This window comes from Pelobates fuscus, chromosome 6 (assembly GCF_036172605.1).
Source record: "Pelobates fuscus isolate aPelFus1 chromosome 6, aPelFus1.pri, whole genome shotgun sequence".
NCBI lineage: Eukaryota > Metazoa > Chordata > Amphibia > Anura > Pelobatidae > Pelobates > Pelobates fuscus.
In genome coordinates this window covers 50,683,537-50,703,472 of record NC_086322.1, presented here as the reverse complement: position 1 = coordinate 50,703,472, position 19,936 = coordinate 50,683,537, and the positions used below count along the sequence as shown (strand labels likewise).

The window sequence follows — 19,936 nt, the reverse complement described above, 5'->3', positions numbered from 1 at the left end:
AATATTAAAACCCAAATTAAATTTCATTATTGGAAATTCTTTTGGCCAAACCAAATATTTTCATATTGCACAAGTCTAGTACAGAATCATCGGGCACTCATTGACTTCCAAGAGTGTTAGATACTGATAACTGATTAAAATACTATCGGACTGTCAATATGTTTCTATTTATATTATTGGTTTATATGTAGTGCAGTTATATGTTTATTGAACAGTTGCATTGAGGTCTGCAATGGATCTATATCACTGGAACCAATCACATTCTTGTATAATTGCACTTTGAGATACACCAACACATGCAGAGAACCTGATTATAAAACAGCCAAGCCATTATTCTCTGTTTGTTATAAAGTTCATTATCTTAAACAATTCACAGTGCAGAATAGAAAAAAAACTTTGCTTTTATAGCTATTCTTGAAAAGAGTGAGAGGGCTTAAAGGGAATTTATAGTCCTGAAAATAACTAAAAAAATAGTTTTTTCGGAAGGTTCCTTTCTGTGCGCCCCTCCGTGTCCATCCATCTTAAAGTTTAAAGGAGATTACTTACCTTACTTCCAGTGCCGATTTCTCTGCTGCAGCCACCCACCCAGCCTTCTAGGACATGATCCTGCCTGTAAAAATCTTCTCCAACGCAATGCTTCTCAAGAAGGAGGTATGGATTGGGATAAGGTGTGCGCAGCCAAACACCGCTTTTCTCCAATAAAATGTTGCCATCCGAGGCATTTTATTCCAGGGCCGGGTTTCACTCTCTTCTGGAGAAGGACGTTCCTGTCTTCCCGACTGCTGCTAGAGGTGTATTTAACCATTCCATGTAAACATTGTGTTTCTACAAAACTGCCATGTTTTACATTGAAAGGTTAAAATGACAGAACCAGTGATGACGTGGTCTGGGTGCCATTAGTGTTCCTTTAAAGGGATACTATAGTGTTAGGAATACTAAGTTGTATACCTAACACTAAAGTGCCCTCTAGTCCTTCCCCCTCATGCCCCCGGCATGTAAAGGGTTAAAAAAAACTTGATTTGCTCACTTGATTCCAGCACGATGTCCCTCAGCGCGATGTCCCTATGACATTATCCGACAGGGGGACCTAATGCGTGCGCTGCGAGAGCATTGCGCCCTCTACATAAGAAAGTATTGCTTCAATGCTTTCCTATAGGGATTATACTGACGCTGTATATCCTCATGCACAGCGTGAAGACGTCCTGCATCATTTAGGCGACCTAGAGTTCATTAAGATCCCAGAAGCGCCTCTAGAGTACTGCAATGGAAACCTTGCTGTTTCTTAAAAACTGCACCATTTTACAGTGCAGGATTAAGGGGGACAGGGACACTGCCCCTAGTCCACTTCAATGAGCTGAAGTGGTCTGGGTGCCTATGGTATCCCTTTAAGCCACTTTAAAATCAGCTCTATTTAATGGCAGCAGTAAGGCAAAGGTGAACAAATTGTGGGTCTCTAGCTGTAATAAAATGACATTCCCATGATGCTTTGCATCTTAAATAATATTGTGACCCAAATGTTGCACATTCCCCACTGCTCATGGCTTATTGTATAAACCCAAGTCATTTAAATCATAAAAGAACCGGTTTGTGCTCATATATTCAAGTATGTGAATATTTTTTTAGAGTTAAATGGACTTGTGCATTCATCAGACAGCCGATTATGATATTTATAAATCTTTTGCAAAACAACTATTTTATAAAGCGTTTACTTTCCCCGATGCATTTTAATATGAAGTTATATTTCACATTTTTTTTAAATGTATCCATAAAAAAAACAAAAAACAAAACACATATTTGCTATAATAGCCATAAACGCCAACTTAAAAAATGTCTACATTTCTCCTATGCAAAAAAAATAAAAAATATGTTGTGATAAGACTGCATGTAAAAAAATAATATTTTTTAGAAATTATATTTTAAAAAATTTAAGTAATGAAATTAAGCTAATGTGTTCATGGATGCATTGGGAATAGCAGTACAAAAAATATACAAATTTAAAATAAAAAATCTAAAAAATATATATTACCTTCCCCCTTTTTTTAATAATTTCAAATCTTTGGAAAAAAAAAATTATGGATTTCTTTGAAAGGTTTATGCTTTTTAAAAACATTTAACCTTTTAATGATCACGTTACAATTTGCTGGCATTGTACTGTGGTCCCTAAATATCTTATGTCAGCATGGAATGTTGTGTTTAGCATTCCATCCAGCCATGTATTTGTTAATTGAATGAGGCTTTACATTTTGTAATAGAACATATTATGACTACATAGACCAACATTGGTCGGAAAAGGTTTTTTAGATATGTTGTTAAATGTGTAAATACTTCTAACATCACAGTTCACCTGTCATAGAAAAAGATCATGCTATTTTATAAGAAATAAAAAATTACTTGTATCATGTGCAAGCCACATTGTTAACAAATGCACATTTTAAATGTTATTTTTTTTTTTTAACTATTCTATCCTGCTAGGAAAGGGTGAAATACTGCAAATATAGCATTACTGATAGAGTCACATCCGCCCTATCTCAGAATATTTGCTGCTTATCATAAAGTCTGCATTGTGTAATATGTTTGTGGCAGCCATCAAATTTTCCAAACCAATTTTCAGGTGTAAATACATTTTAGTCTATTTGATTGCTGACAGCATAATGTGTAGATTATACATGGGTGAATGTATTTTCCACACATTTAAATGCTTCCCTTTGTACTTAGAGCCACGTGTAAATATACCTCTATACGTATGAAAATAAGAAAAATGAAAACCTACATGTGTAAGAGAACACAATAGTTAAGATTGTTAAACTGTGATCTAACCATTGGTATGATCTTTTAATACATTTTGTTGCAAATATAAAACTGGCTAAGTTTTTGCATGGCAATTATTAGCTAGATACATGATGTGTTAAGGCAGGTTTGCTATATTTGGGAAACCCAAGCCAATTATCCGGAGCTGAATGTAGATATATATATAACATTTTCCTGTGAGTACGTTTCTCGAGACATGAGTGTTACCACCAATCAGGCCTGTCCAACCTGCGGTCCCCCAGATGCTGCCGAACTACAACTCCCATGATTATTTCAATGAAACAGATAGCTAGGGGATCATGGGAGTTGTAGTTCAGCAACATCTGGTCGGCAGCAGGTTGGACAGCCCGACTTAAACTGTTATTATCTTCAGAGACAGACTACAATGAAGTATGTCTAGCTGTTAAAGCATAAGAACTCTACTGTTATAGTTACTGTATTCCATTTCCCATGATGCACTGCAAAGCCTTCTGATTACTGCGTGGTAGAGGGTCAATCACAATCAATCAATAAACATTTGTGAGCATAACGGGACATCAAAACAAAACACCTGGAGTGGAGAAGAAGCTCACCCGTGTGATGCAGGATGTATCTTAAGTTAAATACCACCATGTGGCCAATTTCTGATTGTTTTGTTTGATAAGAATTCTAACCATACTCATCTAGCATGTGAACTGGTTTTGAATTTAAACTGATTTAACCATTATCAGCCCACCCGCACGATTCGTTTTTTTTTTTTCTGCAAAACAAAAAGTGTACATATAAATACATTCATTTTTAAAAATAAAATAAAAATGATTAAATCTATTACATTATCCAAAATTATTCAACTACTACAGAAAGAAATCTGAAATAAAAATGTACTTGTAACCATTTTCAGATATATAAGTTAGTTTAACTGAAGAATTTACTGATTTTCATGCGAAACGTTATATACACACAATTTAAAAAAATTAAGCAATTCAGTAGAGAGGAATCCGCTGACTTGGGTACAGAGCTTGTGGTGAGCACTGTACACCCCCCTCAAAGTACCGACACATGCCAAATCTAGGTTGCATTGCTATTTGCATTAAATCATTCAGTATGCTGATATGCTAAAAGCAGCTAAACTTACAAAGGCAACTTGCATTGTCCATATATAATATGAATAGAGAACAGATTGATTTCTATACATTCTGTCCCAAATACAGGTACTTTACCACGTTAAAAAGTTCAAAATTTGCAGTTGAAATCAATGATCATGTATATTTGCAAAGCTGTTTAGGATGACCAGAGAAGTGAAACTGCATCAAAGTCAAGACCATGGTCCAAGATTCTAAATACTTTGAAACAGCTGATGATCATATTTACAGGATAATTGATAGATACAGAATCCTACAACTGGGGTCTAGATGCAACTGGTCTGTTTGCTGGCTCAAAAAAATGACATGAACATAGCGTAACATCACAAACGCTTGCTGCCCAAAGCCGATTCATAGATTTGGCAGAGTTGTGGAGCACGTCCAGTAAGGTGCGAATTCAAATCTTCATTGACAGTGTTTGGTGTAAGTGCGTGCAAACACCTCCTCTGCGTGCATTCTACTAAAAGATGTTTCTAAACATCGTCCTTGAAGATCTATTAGCTCAATAGATTCTACTGTTGCAATAAATCCAATCACATTGAAAGTGTAATTCTATGCCTATTTTAATACGAATATATTAATTTACATTTTAAAAAAGCTATTTACACCAGGTCAGTATTTAGGTCTCTGTGCTTAGTCACCTAGATCGTGCTTTCATGGACATTTGGAAGGTTATTTTATTGATTTATTTGAGTGATACTGCATATGAAAGAAGAGGGAAGAAACTCCCACCATTAAAAGGACAATATGACAGCGTGAGTGGGCCAGGTCTTGTCCTGTTGTACAATCACTGCGGAGGATAAAAATAATTCAGATTATCGGGTTTTGTGCCAGCAAATAATACTTTTTGTCAACTACATCATGCAGGTTTAAAATACACTCAGAACTGGTTGTTGGACTGTGAAGGAAATCAACATTCCTTATTCTTCACGTAACTGTAGGCAGTACCGGTGGTAGCGAAGCTGGAAAAACATTCTCTCCACCAGCGAATTGGTCATGCTGGGAACAGTATGATGCTCATTTACACCCACATGTTTGAACCCTAAGGACTCATATAGCTTGTGTGCCGCTATCTTGACGGCTGTAGTTCCAAGAACAATGGAGGAGTAGTGATTCAACATTGCAAACTCTATAACTTTGCGCCCCAAGGCCTTGGCAATGCCTTTCCCCCGAAAGCTGGAGTCTACGGACATGCGGCGTAGCTCTACCACATTGTCTTCCTCATTTCCTCTGGCTGCCACTATCCCGACAACTTTTCCCTCCAGGATGGCAACCCAGAAACAACAACCTATGGAGACAAACATGATGTTATTCCATTCTTTGCTCAACTGTCTGTAGATTCATATAAATCTTTTAGAAATTAGTACATATTTTTAATTATTCAAGAATTTTTCATTGTTAGTGGAGACAGGACCAAATCTAGTGACCATGAAATTAACCTAGACCAGTGACTTCCAACCCATTCATCAATGCACACCAACAACCCAGCATTTAGACTAGACACATGAAGATGCTGACAAAACCTAGACCATTGGTCTACTTGAGTCTGGATTATAAACCACTGATTGAGACTATGTAAACCTTTATTAAGAATCATTAGTCTAATAGTGTAAACTAAGCCTTAACAGTATTTAAGAATAGGTATATGATGATTCAAGTCTATAAAAAGCTCATACAGAGGTGGGATGAGTTGTGGCAAAATATATGTTTAAGATTCTATATCTAGAAGTGTATAGTCTCTCTTTTCATTCCTATCTACATGGAAGATTGAACCTTGTTAGGTTTCTGTGGCTGGAAGGTACTGATATCATGTGACCATATTCAGCTGGAGTAAGAACCGAAGTCAATGTAAAAGTACAGCATTCATTTTTTTTTTGCTTGAAAAATGTACATTAAATTAAGATTGTTTTGCACCATGCAATATCCATGAAAACGCACGTTCACCGTGGACGTCATAGATGTCATGGAAATAAGATCAGTGCCTTCGCTAACATGCACACTGGTAAAGTTGCTCTGTGTGCTACATTTCTATAGTGATCAAATCCACACATTTTACATGCAAAAAAGCATGGACATTGTGAGCACAAATGTCAGGGGAGCATGTGCCAGCAAATTCCATGGATTTTTCAAGGTCACGGCTCTAACACAGGTCCTTTTCTTGCAAACCTAAATACTAAGCACACAATGTGATACTGCCAAGCAGAATGAAAAAGTTTTTAAAACACAAACTACAAGTGAAAGCTCAGAGCCCTACATCAAGCTGCAAGTCTGATCCAGGTTGCCAAGTCTTCAAGAATGCCTCGTTATAAAATAATCTCATGGATATATTTACTATTTTCCACATTGACACACCATGCAGTCTTAAAGTATTTATGAACTATAAAATAAAATGTAAAGGATTTCTCTCTCATTTCTAATAATCTCATAAATATTAAGGATAAAGGATATGCAATGTCATCTCCAGGGCCGGATTAACATAGGGGCTGATGGAGCTGCAGCTCCAGGCCCAGGCCCATGGAATAGGCCCATTTAAAAAAAATAAAAATTCTGACTGGTATTTTACTGGCACAGCCGGTATTTGAGGCTGCCTGGCTGTGCAGGTATTGCAGTAATACCGGCAATAAAAATGCAGGTAGTTTTATCAGTATAAATGGAGATTATTCTGCAATACCAGCACCGGCCAGTAGGGGTCACTGTGTGTGGTGAAAGGCAAGGATAGGAAGTTACAGCATATCCCTGCCTCTCTCTACTACTCACTGATCCATGGGGGAGCAGCTACACAGCACAGAGAGTCAAGACAGCAGCTCAGGTAAGTGAGCTCAGGGTTTCCTGATCCACAAAACCTGCCCATTCATACTAACACACCAACAAACTGACCCTGAGGGCAGATACCTAGCCATATCAGGCACTATACACGGCATGAAAATATATGTAGTCAACATTTACGCCCCCAACGAACCAGATCTTGTCTTCTGGAGCTCCATGGAAACCCTGATAGCCAGCCTGCAAGGAGGCATATTAATAGTAGGAGGAGACTTTAACGCAGTCCCTTGCCCGACACTCGACAGAAGCTCCAAACCAGGCACTCAATGCTCACAGGGCAGAGGGGGCCAAGACAAATTAATGCACACCTTTCTTCAACACACGGCTTACTCGATGCGTGGAGACTACAACACCCAGACACCAGGGACTATTCATTCTACTCAGCACCACACAACACGTACTCCAGAATCGATAACATTCTCCTCAATGGAGCAGGCATAACCAAACTCATACACTCAGAGATCAACAGCATCACATGGTCTGACCACGCCGACATATTGGTCACACTATGGAAACTACACTATCACACAAACTGGACCTGGAAACTTAACGCTAACCTACTCAATGATGAGGAGATACTTCTCGCCACCCGGGCAACAATCACAGACTATTTTAGCAGCAATGACATGGGCGACGTAAATCCGACGATCATATGCGCAGCCCACAAATCAGTCCTGAGAGGCCACTTCATCTGAACAGCCACCCATAACAAAAAAGCAAGAACAAAACGCCTCATAGAACTCCAAACTGCTCTACGGAGAATAGAACACCAACACAAACACAACCCCACCACAGCCAAATTTAACGAACTTCAGGCACTCAGACACTCCATCAGAGAACTATAACTCAAGAAGAAGTTACAGCGACAATCTCTACACTACAAGGCAATAAGGCGCCTGGAGCCGACGGATACGACATGACCTATTACAAAAAATTCAAAGAAGAATTAGTACCCCCTCTCACTAAATTATATAACCACTTCCTACAGGGAGGGACCCCAGACCGAGACATGGCTACCGCCAATGTAATACTACTACCAAAACCAAACAAAGACTCTACCCTAACTACGAACTACAGGCCAATCTCCCTAATCAATTCGGACTTAAAATATTCGCAAAAATCTTATCTCTACAATTAACACCTCTCTTGACCAAACTAGTACAGCCGGATCAGGTCGGCTTCATGCCAGGACGACAGCTATATGAAAACACCCGCCGTGGGGCAGACCTGATCTGGTACATGTCCAACTCTGACACCCCCTCCCTCGCCCTCTCCCTAGACGCCAAAAAGGCTTTTGACAGAGTCCAATGGCCATTCCTATTCCAGCTACTTGAATCACAAGGCTTCCTAGAAACATACCTTAGTGCAATTAAGGCCCTATATACAGACCTACAAGCACAAACAATCATACCTGGAGCCCCCAGGACCCCCTTCCCAGTGCAAAATGGGACACGACAAGGGTGTCCCTTGTCGCCCCTACTATTCGCGCTAGTTCTGGAACCCCTACTACAATCCATTAGAACAGACCCGCTGAAACAGGGCATACAAATAGGAAACAAACAATTCAAAGTAGCGGCATACGCCGATGACGTACTATTAACACTGTCTGACCCGATACGATCCATGGACCGACTAGACACACTCTTACTACAATACGGAGAAGTCTCCGGATACAAGGTCAACCTCACCAAATCGACAGCCATACCCTTCCACCTGCAAGAACAAGAGGCATCATATATCAAGCAGAAACACCAACTAAGGATAAACCACGAATCGCTAACATATCTAGGAATACAACTTACAGCTGACCCCACTGCACTATACAGACACAACTACACACCCCTCTTGCACACCATAAAAAACGACTTAGACAAATGGACAGACAAACCCATCACATGGCTAGGGCGCCTCCACTCAGTTAAAATGAACGCCATGCTCATCTTATTCCTCTTTCAAGCACTACCGATCAGGGTCACCAGAAAAGATCTGGCAGACATTCAGAAGGCTATCGACGCCTTCATATGGCAGAGGAAAAAACCTAGAATAGCCAGAGCCATACTATACAACCCTAAACCACGGGGAGGACTAGGATTGCCCCACTTACACAACTACTACGTAGCAGCACAACAGGCCCAAATAGCACACTGGCACTGCCCAATAGACCAATGCAGATGGGTAGACATAGAATCCCTAATGACTGGCACGGACCTACCTCAATTTTTAATATGGACACCCAGAGAACACAGGACGATAATTAGAACCACCTGCCCAGCCATCCTCAACTTGGTAAGCCTCTGGGACCAGGTAGCACAGAAATATAAACTCATGAACACCCCAGGCCCGATGACTCCAATATTACGGAATAGAGCATTCCCACCAGGGCTCGAGATTTCAAAGGCATAGAAACCACAGGGCTACAAAGCTACATACACCTATACATCGACAAACAATTAGTGACATGTGACCACCTACAATCGCTAGCTCCGCTGCAAACCAGAGATTTTTTTCCACTACATTTAGATCAGAGACTTCGCACAAACTGCCACGGTTAAAGCAGCAACAACCAAGAACGCATATGCTTTAAAGAAACCATGCCAACAAAACTCATCTCACTACTCTATAGCCACATCTGCACAGAGTCAGGGACATGGGGGACAATAACATTCACATACAGGTGGGAAGCAGACCTAGGGGACAAATTGGAGGGGATAGACTCTTTAGGTGGTATACAACCCCTGTCAAGCAATGCCACATGCAAATCAGCCCCTCAGACACCTGCTGGCGTACGTGCGGGGAAAAAGGCACTTACATTCACATGTGGTGGCACTGTCCAAAGGTTACCTTGTTCTGGAGGGAGGTAGTGGCCGTGGGCTCCCATCTCCTGAACAAAAGACTCATGCCCGACCCCTGGGCATGCCTCCTTTCCCGACCTACAGACGGACTAGACACATACGAACAGAGACTACTACACATGATATACCTAGCAGCCCGTAGAGCCCTGGCTCAACAATGGATACAGCCGGAGACACCACCTTTATCCCTAGTAATGGCTAAAGTTAAAGACAACTATTTAATGGACAAAATGACAGCCCAGGTCCGCAATACCATAACAGCCTTTAACCGGGTATGGGCACCATGGGAACAATATAGCGAATGACTCCACTCCGGAGCTAAGGGGCAGGGAGTAGACGCTCTCCCCCACCACCGAACAACTAAAGGGCTCCCACACCCCTAAAGGAGAGGACGTCTCACTCTCAAACGAGGCCAGACTGACGCAAACCAAGAATAACTCTACAAAAAAAAATAAGAAATCTCACCTGTACCCATCTTTGTACACATATTGTTACAATTGTACCATACTCCAATCACACGTATGTTATGTTATACCATTAAAGTTGAAAAGAAAAACAAAAAAAACAGACAAACAAAAGTATATAGGCTTACACCTCAGGCTTCTGCGAAGCACATAATTGATATGTCAATGTACTGCTATACTGTCTGTTTGACAATAAATAAAGAATTGAAAAAAAAATAATAATAATGCAAAAAGCCTGAAGGGAATGATTCTACTTACCAGAACAAATACAATAAACTGTAGTTGTTCTGGTGACTATAGTGTCCCTTTAAGTTTGGAAGCTTAAGAGGGATGTATGGCAACAAAACTTGTGTGGACTGGCTGACAATAAAATTAGTTTAGGTAATGCAGACTTTGGTTTCCCTAACACTGTGGCATGTCCCCTTTCTTCTACACTCACTACATACACACCTTTACTCTGTCCCAGACTATATACCAGGAACTTCTGCCTGCTAGTAAGACGATAAGGAGACAAGTGGACATGTGAGTGCTAGGGGACAGTCCTTAGAAAGCGTGGAGTAGGCCTGGTATGCTGCCTGCACAGTATGCCCTTAGTTGGACAGCCTGCATGACTGGCAGGCAGCCTGACATGCATTCATGCCAGGCTGGCCTTCCAATTCTTTGGACAAACATGCCCCCTTTTTGGGCATGTTCACCCCTTTTGGCAGGTCAGGTCACGTGATTTGCATCAGTGGCACACCCTTTTACCCTGCCCATTGACTTCCTGCTTCACTGGACACTGCTGTTAGGGGTTATGGATTTACTTGAAAGATGAAAGCATAAATTAGAGAGAGATTAGCATAGAGTATGTGTTTTCGTTTAGCTGCATCCTTTCCCTCCCACGCCATCTCCATCAGATACATGACGCTTGGGAGGTATGATTGTTTTAGTGTTTTTGGCCGATAATATTCTGTAATTAGGCCCATCATAATTGTTAGCTCCAGGCCCACTGGGCTCTTAATCTGACCCTGGTCATCTCTGAAGCAGAGATAAAAAAATAGATGTACAAACCAGAATCAATGGTCAGATATATAACTGGGTTTTATTCATTACATGACCTAGAAAAAATGTTTTGTTTTTTGTCACAAGGTTAATTATATTGTAACTTAAAATTTGTGGGGAAGTTGTGACTTTTAAACTGTACTGTACATTAAATCTTCCATTGTTCCATCATGTAACCCAATCGTTCCCAGACCAGTCCTTTAACACCTACCCAGTCCAGGATTTAGCGATTACCCAGTTGTGTCTAAGGTGTTTTTAAAAGAAAAAAAAAACACCTTAGACACAACTGGGTAATCCCTAAATCCTGGACTGGTAGGGGGTGCCTTGAGGAATGGTTTGGGAACCACCGATGTAACCGTTTACTTACTAAAAAAAATAAAAAGCTTATAGTGGTTATCGTGCTAGGAGTCTCCCTGTTCACAGCACATTGCTCTCAATCTCTTGTTTGAGGAAGCCTGGAGGAATAGAGGCGGGTGAAACACGTCACGAGATACGTCACTGGGAGGGCGGAGCCTGGACCTGGCATCTGGCCAAACCCAGAAGTATTACACAGAAGTAAGCATTTTATGCCACATTCTTGCTGGTTTGTAGGATTACTATATAGTATATCCACCATTGCTTGGAGTATGCTGTTTTAATTTTTTTTTTTAAATAGTAACATTTGTGTTATACTATGCCATTGGGGTCTTCTGATTCTGTCATCCCTGTAGCCACTGCATATAAAGAGTGCCATCTTTGAGAATAAAGGTCTTCTGGTCTGAGCGTTGTGGTAGTTATTGATAGGGCTCTGGTAATTGTGAGTGCAACCCACATATGTGTATATTAGTTATTTTATATCTATAATAAGGATAGTCTGCACTAGTTTGTGTTTTTGTGATTTTTTTCAGAATTCCTTTGATCATTGGATGCTAAGTATAATCTATAGCACAACACTTGTTTTTTGGTTTTCAGTGTTTTCATAGACACACCTATTCACAAGTATTCTGAAAGTCTTTTCTCTTGGTGAGCTAAAAAGCACTGAGCTAAAAAGACACTGTTCTTGTTCAGTAGCTCCCAACCCAATTCACAAGACACATGAACAGCTCAGACGGCAGGCATTTCCAAATTCAGTTACTGAGGATATACTGACCCTTAGAACTCAATATGTTCTGGATTACATCTCCCGTAATGCCATTATGGTAACCTAAACTGATGGTATGACTTAGAGATTGGGTTGGAAGCCACTGAAATATAAGGTTATGATCTCAGACACTGATACATTTAACATGACTCACCATTCATACCCTCCACACACCCTTTCAACCAGAATGGTTATGTATACAAAAGGTTGTACCTTCGACGTAAAAGAAACTAAAAATATTGTGCATAATTCAAAAGAGGTTACTACTAAAAAATAAAAATGTCTTCTCACATTTCAATTATATTCATATATAACATATTACTGAATCTTGACAGGAATTTCCCTAGAGTTTCCACTTTGTAATTTTATTTAGTAATGTTTATATGTAGTTAATCTGTTATCTTGGATGTGTTTACTAGACATGTGCACATATACGTTTCAGCTGGTACGAACGAATCAAATTCCTTTTTATCCACACCTGAACACTTCCATCCGACCGGAATTTACTTGTGGAGTCTTCATCATGGAATAAGTCTTCACAGTTTAATCTCAGACGGATCAATTCGTTCGGGGCGTACATTAAAAGGAATTTGATTTGCTCGTGCCAGTCTAGTGATTATGTATTTTATTTCATGCTAGCAGAACATGAATTATACATACTGCTGGGCAGCACTTCAAGCTCTGCTTGACAGATTTACGCATGTGTGTCTCAATAGTACGAAAATAAAATTGCAAATGGCAAAGTGGCACTGTAGTTTCCCCTGTGCTATGGGTGTAAAGCACCATTAAAAGCCTTAATCTGCTTTGCTAAGTAATCACTTGTGTGTCTTGTATCCATGAGGAGTTATTTCTCGCTCGACTGCTCTCTCCGAGGAAATTCAAAGTAGAAGTGGAAACCATTTAGCGTTTAGAAACTTAGGCCAATATGTTTCTCTGGTACAGTCTGTTCCCAGAAAAAAAAGGAAAATTAAGCATCTACAAAAATAACCCAACCAATTGTTTAAAAAAAATTCTAAAAAAGTATTATTTCTGACAATTTAGTGCTCTAGACTTTATTATTTATTATAATACAGTTGTGTTATTAAAATAACCACTTGCTCTCTGATACCTATTCATGTCAAGTCCCCACTTCCTTATTTTGGTTTTATTTGTTTTATTTTTTAAAATAATATTGTGTCATTAGGGCCATTTTTTTGTGTATCTGTGTTTACCTGTATGCATAGGCGTGCGCACAGGGGGTGCCGGGTGTACCTGGGCACACCCTAATCTCAGCGGCACGCCTATGGATTGAGTCCTGCAGGAATGCGTGGGAACGGCGTTCCTGCACTTTTTTTTAGCAGACACTCCCCAAATGCCCCACCCCCGTGTTACCCCTGAAATGGGGGGGGGGGCCAAGGGGTGATCGACCTCCCCCCCCCTTCGGGCGCCTGTCTCCATATCAGACGCGGCGAGGGAGCAGTGTCCTCTCTGCTCCCACTCGCTGCACGCCATTTACTGATGCCGGGAGCCGGAATATGAAGCCCCACTGGACCCCAAGGACATGTCCATGCCAGCTCTCCAGGTAGGGAGGCTGGGTGGACATTTTTTAATAAAAAATAAATAAATGTGTGAGTGTGTATGTGTGTCAGTGTATGTGTGTGTGTGTGTATGTAAGTGTGTGTGTGTGTCTGAGTATGTGTATGTGTGTGTCTGAGTATGTGTGTGTGTGAATGTATGTCTGAGTATGTGTGTGTGTGTGTGTATGTGATTGTATGAGTGTGTGTCTGTGAATGTGTGTCTGAGTATGTGTATCAGTGTGTGTGTATATACACACACACACACACACGTGTATATTTTTGCCGGGTGTACCTGGGCACACCCTAATCTCAGCGGCACGCCTATGGATTGAGTCCTGCAGGAATGCGTGGGAACGGCGTTCCTGCACTTTTTTTTAGCAGACACTCCCCAAATGCCCCACCCCCGTGTTACCCCTGAAATGGGGGGGGGGGCCAAGGGGTGATCGACCTCCCCCCCCCTTCGGGCGCCTGTCTCCATATCAGACGCGGCGAGGGAGCAGTGTCCTCTCTACTCCCACTGGCTGCACGCCATTTAGTGATGCCGGGAGCCGGAATATGAAGCCCCACTGGACCCCAAGGACATGTCCATGCCAGCTCTCCAGGTAGGGAGGCTGGGTGGACATTTTTTAATAAAAAATAAATAAATGTGTGAGTGTGTATGTGTGTCAGTGTATGTGTGTGTGTGTGTATGTAAGTGTGTGTGTGTGTGTCTGAGTATGTGTATGTGTGTGTCTGAGTATGTGTGTGTGTGAATGTATGTCTGAGTATGTGTGTGTGTGTGTGTGTATGTGATTGTATGAGTGTGTGTCTGTGAATGTGTGTCTGAGTATGTGTATCAGTGTGTGTGTATATACACACACACACACACACACACGTGTATATTTTTTTTTTTTGGGGGGGGGGTGGGAATCTTGGGAGAGTTCCCACACTTTATTCCCCAGGACTTGACCCCTGCCAGCAAGGGAGATCTCAGGATCTCCCCTGTCAGCTCATGCAGAGCCGGTGCTATCTCAGTGCCGGCTCTGCTCTAAGCCTCCATGGGCCGGCGGGGAGATCTACCTCACCGGCCCACAGCAGCATGGAGGGAGGCAGGAGAGGACCCAGGGAGCTCTAGAGAGCAGCTCCGCTAGGTTCCTCTTGCGAGATCTGAGCATTGCCGCGGCAACGCTCAGATCTCGCGAGAGTGAACTCTAGCCCGTAAGCTAAAGTTCACTCTCCACCAGGGATGGCACATGGCAGCAAGGATCTGCCCCCACCTCCACAATATCTCCAAACATACAGCACACAGAGCATCAACACACATGCAGCACACAGAGCACCAACACACATGCAGCACACAGAGCACCTACACACATGCAGCATCCTCACACAAACAGCACACACAAACAGCACCCACACACACACCGCATCCTCATACACACACACAGCATGCTCACGCACACAATACACTAACAGCACCCTCACAAACACACACACCCACAACACCCTTACACACACACACAACACCCTCACACACAGCACACTAACAGCACTCTCACAAATACACAACACCCACACACAGCACACAAACAGTACCCTCACACACACATCACACAAACAGCACCCTCACACAGCACACTAACAGGACCCTAACAAACTCACACACAGCACCCAAACAGCACCCTCACACACAGCACACTAACAGCACCCTCACACACAGCACACTAACAGCACCCTCACACACAGCACACAAACAAACACCCTCGCCCACATAGCACACTACCAGCAAACTCACACACACATCACACTAACAGCACCCTCACATACACACACACACAGCACCCTTACACACACAGAACGCTCACACCACCCTCACACAGCAGTGTATGTATGTATGTGTGTGTGTATATATATATATATATATATATATATATATACATACATGCATACGTATACATGCGGCGTGTGTTTGTGCTTTAGGGTGCACACCCTAATGCAATAGGCTGCGCACGCCTATGCCCGTATGTGATATGTTACTTTACGTGTGCAGGTGTTAATAGGGCTGCTAGAATTATGGGGCTTGTTAAAAATGTTGTTGCTACTTTTTACTGGCCAGCTGTGTATAGAATTTATATCCTGCAGGATTGCTCAATGTCAGATCACATCACTTGCAGCATTCGAATTCTACATACTGAAGAACAGGAGTTATAATAATAAATACTGTAATAATATGTACAAGCTGTAGGGTGGTGACCTGAAACCTGGGGATGTCTTAAACAATTTAGCAACTTAATATGTGAGTATCTACTTTTTATCTTTTCAGTATTTTAAATCGGTTGTTTCTGCACATATTTTTAAATACAATATTCATATAATGTATTGAAAAAATTGCTTGTCAATTCCATTCTGGAGTGCCCTTTTAAAATGCAGATATACACACTAAAACACATACAGATACACAGGAACACATACACTGACACACATGCAGATATACAGTCACACACAATGACCCACCTGCAGATACACACACTGAAACACATACAGATACACAGGTACAGACAAGCAGATACACAGACACACTGACACAGATACATAGACTGACGCACGTGCAGATAATTAGAAACACACCTACAAATACACAAACATACACACTAGGTATCTGTGTCAGTGTATCTGCATGTGTGTGAGTATCTATGTATTCATATGTGTGTATGTGACAGTGTTTACGTATATGTGCATACATCTCAGCATTCAAACTCCAACACTACACACAAATTCAAATGTCAACACTGTATAGAAACACACCCCTTCATTCAAAAGCAAACACTACACACAAGCAAACCATTTCTTTCATATGGAACTGGACATAAAAACACTCAACACAAGACTACAAACAAATATACAAACACTACTCACTGTTAAATACAACCCTGCAAGGATGGGAAATTAGTAGATCTCCAGCTGACAAAGCATTGTGTGATTTGTGCAACAGATGGGGGATCTACCTTTTTATCCATCCTTGCGATAGGGGGCCCAAAAACATTCTTGCACCATGCCCCTCTCTCCTTTAGTTCCGCCACTGCTCAGTCTTTAGGTGTAAACCTGGGACCTACCGAGTCACAGGATCCTAGTCCTTAAAAAAAGTCAACACCTATACCTCAATCTCCAGGTAAAATCCCTGGGACCTACTTAAACCATAAGGTGCCAATCCTAATATATATACCTCAGTCTCAGGGTATGCTCCCTGAGACCTACTTAACCAAAGGGGGTCAAATAGAATTTACATCAGTACCTCAGTCTCCATAATTCTGGGGATCTAATAATACCAGCTATTACCAAGATCACTGTCTATTAATAGGAGTGAATAAAAGTAAACAAAACGAGACAGCTCAGAGGAAGTGCTCCCTCGCCGGCCGCCCGCCCGCCCGCCCGCCCGCCCGCCAGCCCGCCAGCCCGCCAGCCCGCCAGCACTACCCAGGGAGAAATAGGACCCCCCCCCCAGCATTCCCAAAGTGTGCTAAAGTGAACAAGATTTCCACTGGTGCTTCCAACCTGGGTGCTTGCTACAACATATGCAGAATACTGAGTGCCTGGCTCCAAAGACCGAAGAGTATATTCCTGAATATTGCAGTCCACGGTCACAGCTAGGAAAGGAACATATGGGCGGAGCTTACCAGCCGAGCAAGCAGGACGCTCATGGCGGGAGCTCCCGACAATGAAGCCTTGATTCGGGGCATTACGCCCGACCACCGTCTCGTGCCGGCAGCGGACAATCACCCTCGTATTCAGGAGGGAATGCCGAACCCGGAGGCACCCGTCTCGGGGCTACCCGCCGCGGTAAAGCCCTCATCTCAACCCGCGGCCTGCACAGGTGGGAGCCGTGGAGAGATGGCCGCTCTCCCGGTTCTCAGGCTGAAGAGGAGACACTCACACGCCACTTCCCCCCCCCCCTTTGGACCGGTGGGGGATATCCCGGTCCCCACCAGCACAAGATACTGCTAGGCAAGCCAGCATAGCAGACGCCACTGACCTTCCAAGCAGAATGGACACGGTGGCGCCCAAGATGGCGGAGGAGCTCAGCATCACTACACGTGGCCTGCTGCAGCCACGACACAGCGAGGACAAGCAAACAGCAGTAAGGAGAAAGAGGGCAAAACACGGTAAAAGCGATACCCCTGCCACCCCACCCAAAAGCACCCAGGAGTTTTTTGACCGACTCTGCTCTAGTTTATGGTCACAACTCCAGCATAAGATTCGGCCCTTTAACCGAGCGGTCCAGGCACTAGCACTATGGGTCCGACCAGCTACAAGGCGGCAGCTATATAAGCACCCACAGCGGGCCCCCAGGGCAGCCTCCAGAAGGGGACGAACGAAGCAGAGAACGAAGCAACAGGTGGTGGCGAATCGCCCCTCAGGCGCCAGCACGCTCCTTCCCAAGCGACCACAAGCGGCGGAGAAAGCCCCAGGACAAATGCCTGCCCAGCTCCAGCACAGCCAAGCCGCACACAGACAAGAGGGTAACCGAGCTCCAGTGACGGCGCACAGCCGGAACCGTACAGCCGCTGCGCAGGAGGTAACCCCTACACAGAAAGCCACGGACAGCTCACAGACCTACACCGAAAGCTTACCGAACTCTGGTATCGGGTAAATGGGGACACTGGCAACAAAATGGCAGTCTGATAACCTCATACTTTTTAAGTGTTACACTCTCCTAGTCCTCGCTATGGTTATTCCTGTGTCAATAGTTCAATCGGAAATATATCATTACACTAAGCCATCCCTGTTAACCTTTTAAAAATGTGGCTCTTCTATGGTTCAACAACAAAAGCTCAGCGTAAAGAGTGTGAGCCGTGTTTAAAACAACCGTTTATTGCCTATTGCCAACGGTACTAACATGCCACTAACATTCTTTGTTTCATTATCTACTGGCAAAAGCCTAGTGTGTTTAGCCTAGCTGTTTTTATTCCTTGTTCTTTTTGTCTCCTTTCTCTTACTGTCACCTACACAGTTAATCTTTGCTAAATGACGAAAAGCGAGCCAGTCTAACTAATGCCATACATTGTAATGCAAATGTAAATGTTGAACACCAGACATATGGCTCCCTCTGTTACTATGTGATGTTCACTCCTGTTATTGACCTTCTAACTGCACTCTTGCAATTGACCGAAACATTAGCCAGATCTTCGATAATCTAGTAATCACTCGACAGTTAAGCGAAGAATTTTCTTATATATCTCACTAATTTTAGGATGTATCTTCTGATGGTTAGCAACTAAAAATTTTAAATGTGCCTGATTAATCTATGTCACAACATGTACTGCAAATTGAAATTACTCCAACCTTGACACCGCTGTTGTGGCGAAACAAGGCTGTTTGTCAACTCTTGTGCACAATAAAAATAAAGAATTTAAAAAAAAAAAAAAAAAAAAGTAAACAAAACAACAATCAATGCCTAATACCTAATAATCCTAAGCGCTCAAAAGTGAGAAAAACAAAAAGAAAAGGGAAAAAACATTGACGTTGCGCGTTTCGGTACAGTAACAATCTAGTTGAGTCCTGGGACGGTCAAAGCACACTTTGCATTATTTCTGTTTTTTCCCCTCCACTTACCATGGTCAATGATAGTAAAGGACAAAGCATATAACAATGACAGACAGGGACATCCCAAAAACATGTCCATTCAATATAGGGATTAAGCAAACATACTATTGAAAAAAAGATTCTCTTTTTGACCTTCTGCCAGAAAAGATAATATTCGTGATATTGTTTTAGCTTTAGTTTGCCTTGCTGGGTACAAATCACTCTCAATGTGTCTACTACTACAAACAGCAGCCGAGCGACTGCATAATGCCGCACATTTTATGCAGCCGCACTAGTCAATGATAAAGGTTCCTGGTGGTTTAATTAGGTACCTGCAGCTAATCTGTGAAACATTCTGTCTCCGATGTAGTCTGTATGCTTTCCCTGCAGGCTTTTACTTTCCATATGATTTTATAGAAGATTATTTTTAACCCCTTAAAGACTAAAGCGAAGTTCAGAATCAACACAACATGTAGAATTAGATTCGTGATTGTATAATGTATGTATGATTTTACGTATTAAGTGGACCTACACATATTGCATAGAATTTGTTTAAATGACAAATAGAGCTTTTTTGCTACCCAATACCTAT

At 42.2% G+C, this 19,936-nt stretch overlaps 1 protein-coding gene across 2 annotated transcripts in view; it reads right to left on the bottom strand.

The window, feature by feature from the left end:
• Positions 1–3,836: 3,836 nt before the first annotated feature.
• Positions 3,837–19,936, bottom strand: part of NAT8L (N-acetyltransferase 8 like) — a 56,653-nt gene continuing 40,553 nt past the window's right edge. For both annotated transcript variants that reach the window (XM_063459847.1, XM_063459848.1), the window contains one exon: positions 3,837–5,217. In XM_063459847.1, coding sequence (XP_063315917.1) covers positions 4,850–5,217 — 368 coding nt within the window. In that variant the 3' untranslated portion in view covers positions 3,837–4,849. The remainder of the gene's footprint in view (positions 5,218–19,936) is intronic.